Raw genomic sequence first — 1,383 nt, 5'->3', positions numbered from 1 at the left:
CTGGGCCTGCCTCGGCCTCCTCGGCATGCATCACATATGATCGGCCAGTAGTGGAGCCATTGTTCCTAGGGCAGTCTGCTGCTTTATGACCCTCCTGCCCGCAAACGAAGCATTTGAAGGTCCCCCATAAACACTTGCCGAGGTGGAACTTGTTGCACTGCGTGCATAGATGTCTGTCCTCTTGCTTTGGCACCCCTGGCGCCTGATGAGGTCTCTACTGCTAGGGCCTCCTAACCTGTCCCTGGGGCTTCTGCTGCCTTGGTGGCCCTGTATACTGTTTCTTCTACGGCTGGGAGCTGGACTGAGTCTGATGCCGCTTCCTATGCATCTCAATGTCAATGTCTCGGAGCGCCTGCTCCGCCTGGAAGGCACAGGAAGTGGCCTCATCATAGCTCGTCAGTCTCATCAGCGTAACATCTCGGCGTAAGGTGGGTCTTAGTCCATCCATAAAATGCCTCAGCTTCTGATCGGCATCTTTGGCAATAATGGGAACAAAATGACAGCCCCTTAAAAACTTCCAGATAAATTCCGCCACGGATAAGTCCCCATGGCGGATACTCATAAATTCCCTCGTCAGGCGGCCCCTGACGTCAGCTGGAAAATACTTTCCGTAGAGATGCATTGTCTCGCAACATATAAGTGGCGCACTGACTTTGTCGCCATCTCTCATCTGTAGATACCCAAAGTGAAACTCCAGAGATCGAATCCATCCATCTGCCAAGAATGGATTAGTAGTGCCCCCGAACTCCTTCGGTTTGAGCCACCTAAACTGCTCGTAAATATCGGTCTGTGGACGGGGAGCCTGCTCCAAAAGTCTAGCCATACCCTCCAGTACACGGGTGGCTGCATCTATCGGCGGCGGTGGTGGTGAAGGGCCTCAACCACTTGCAGGAATATCGTCCTGTCTGTCTATGCTGGGGTCGCTTCTTGGAGGCATGATATCTGAACGCAGTCCAAATCTAAACGTAACCCATCATGCAATTAATCTAGTTTTTTTTTAAACAGTAAGTCCTTAAATCGTAAAATCGGTTAAACATGTATTGTAAATTATCGTAAATCGTAAATCATGTAAACATGCAGGTGGATAGCAGTAAATCATTTAAAAAATTTAAATCATAAAAGCATACAGACTTGAGACTTGAAGACTGAGCTACAGAAGCTGGCGGTGGCACAACCCTATACAGGATTCTTGCTCTGATACCAACTGTAACGTCTACTAATTTTAAATGCTGCTAAACATTTTTTTTTAAAAGCTCACATTTCGAAGTGAACATTTAAATATTTTTACATGCATACAACCCTACAAAAAAATATACTGTTCTAAAAATAATCGTAAATATTTGAAAGTTAAAAAATATATAAGTTTAAAATGGCCAAACTCAT

General features: G+C 45.8%; 1 protein-coding gene across 1 annotated transcript; it reads right to left on the bottom strand.

Annotated features, from left to right (window-relative positions):
- Positions 1-283: 283 nt before the first annotated feature.
- LOC140963955 (uncharacterized) lies at positions 284-823 on the bottom strand. Its single transcript, XM_073423435.1, has one exon. The coding sequence runs from the start codon at positions 821-823 to the stop codon at positions 284-286; it is 540 nt and encodes a 179-aa protein (XP_073279536.1).
- Positions 824-1,383: the final 560 nt, after the last annotated feature.

The sequence above is a fragment of the Primulina huaijiensis genome, chromosome 18 (assembly GCF_012295235.1).
Source record: "Primulina huaijiensis isolate GDHJ02 chromosome 18, ASM1229523v2, whole genome shotgun sequence".
Classification (NCBI taxonomy): Eukaryota; Viridiplantae; Streptophyta; class Magnoliopsida; order Lamiales; family Gesneriaceae; genus Primulina; species Primulina huaijiensis.
Note: the sequence above shows the minus strand (reverse complement) of the source record. Positions and strands in the feature narration are given on the sequence as shown.

What these genes read in the sequence shown, in the direction of transcription:
- LOC140963955 (XM_073423435.1), bottom strand. Translation starts at nt 823, where the DNA reads ATGGCTAGACTTTTGGAGCAGGCTCCCCGTCCACAGACCGATATTTAC.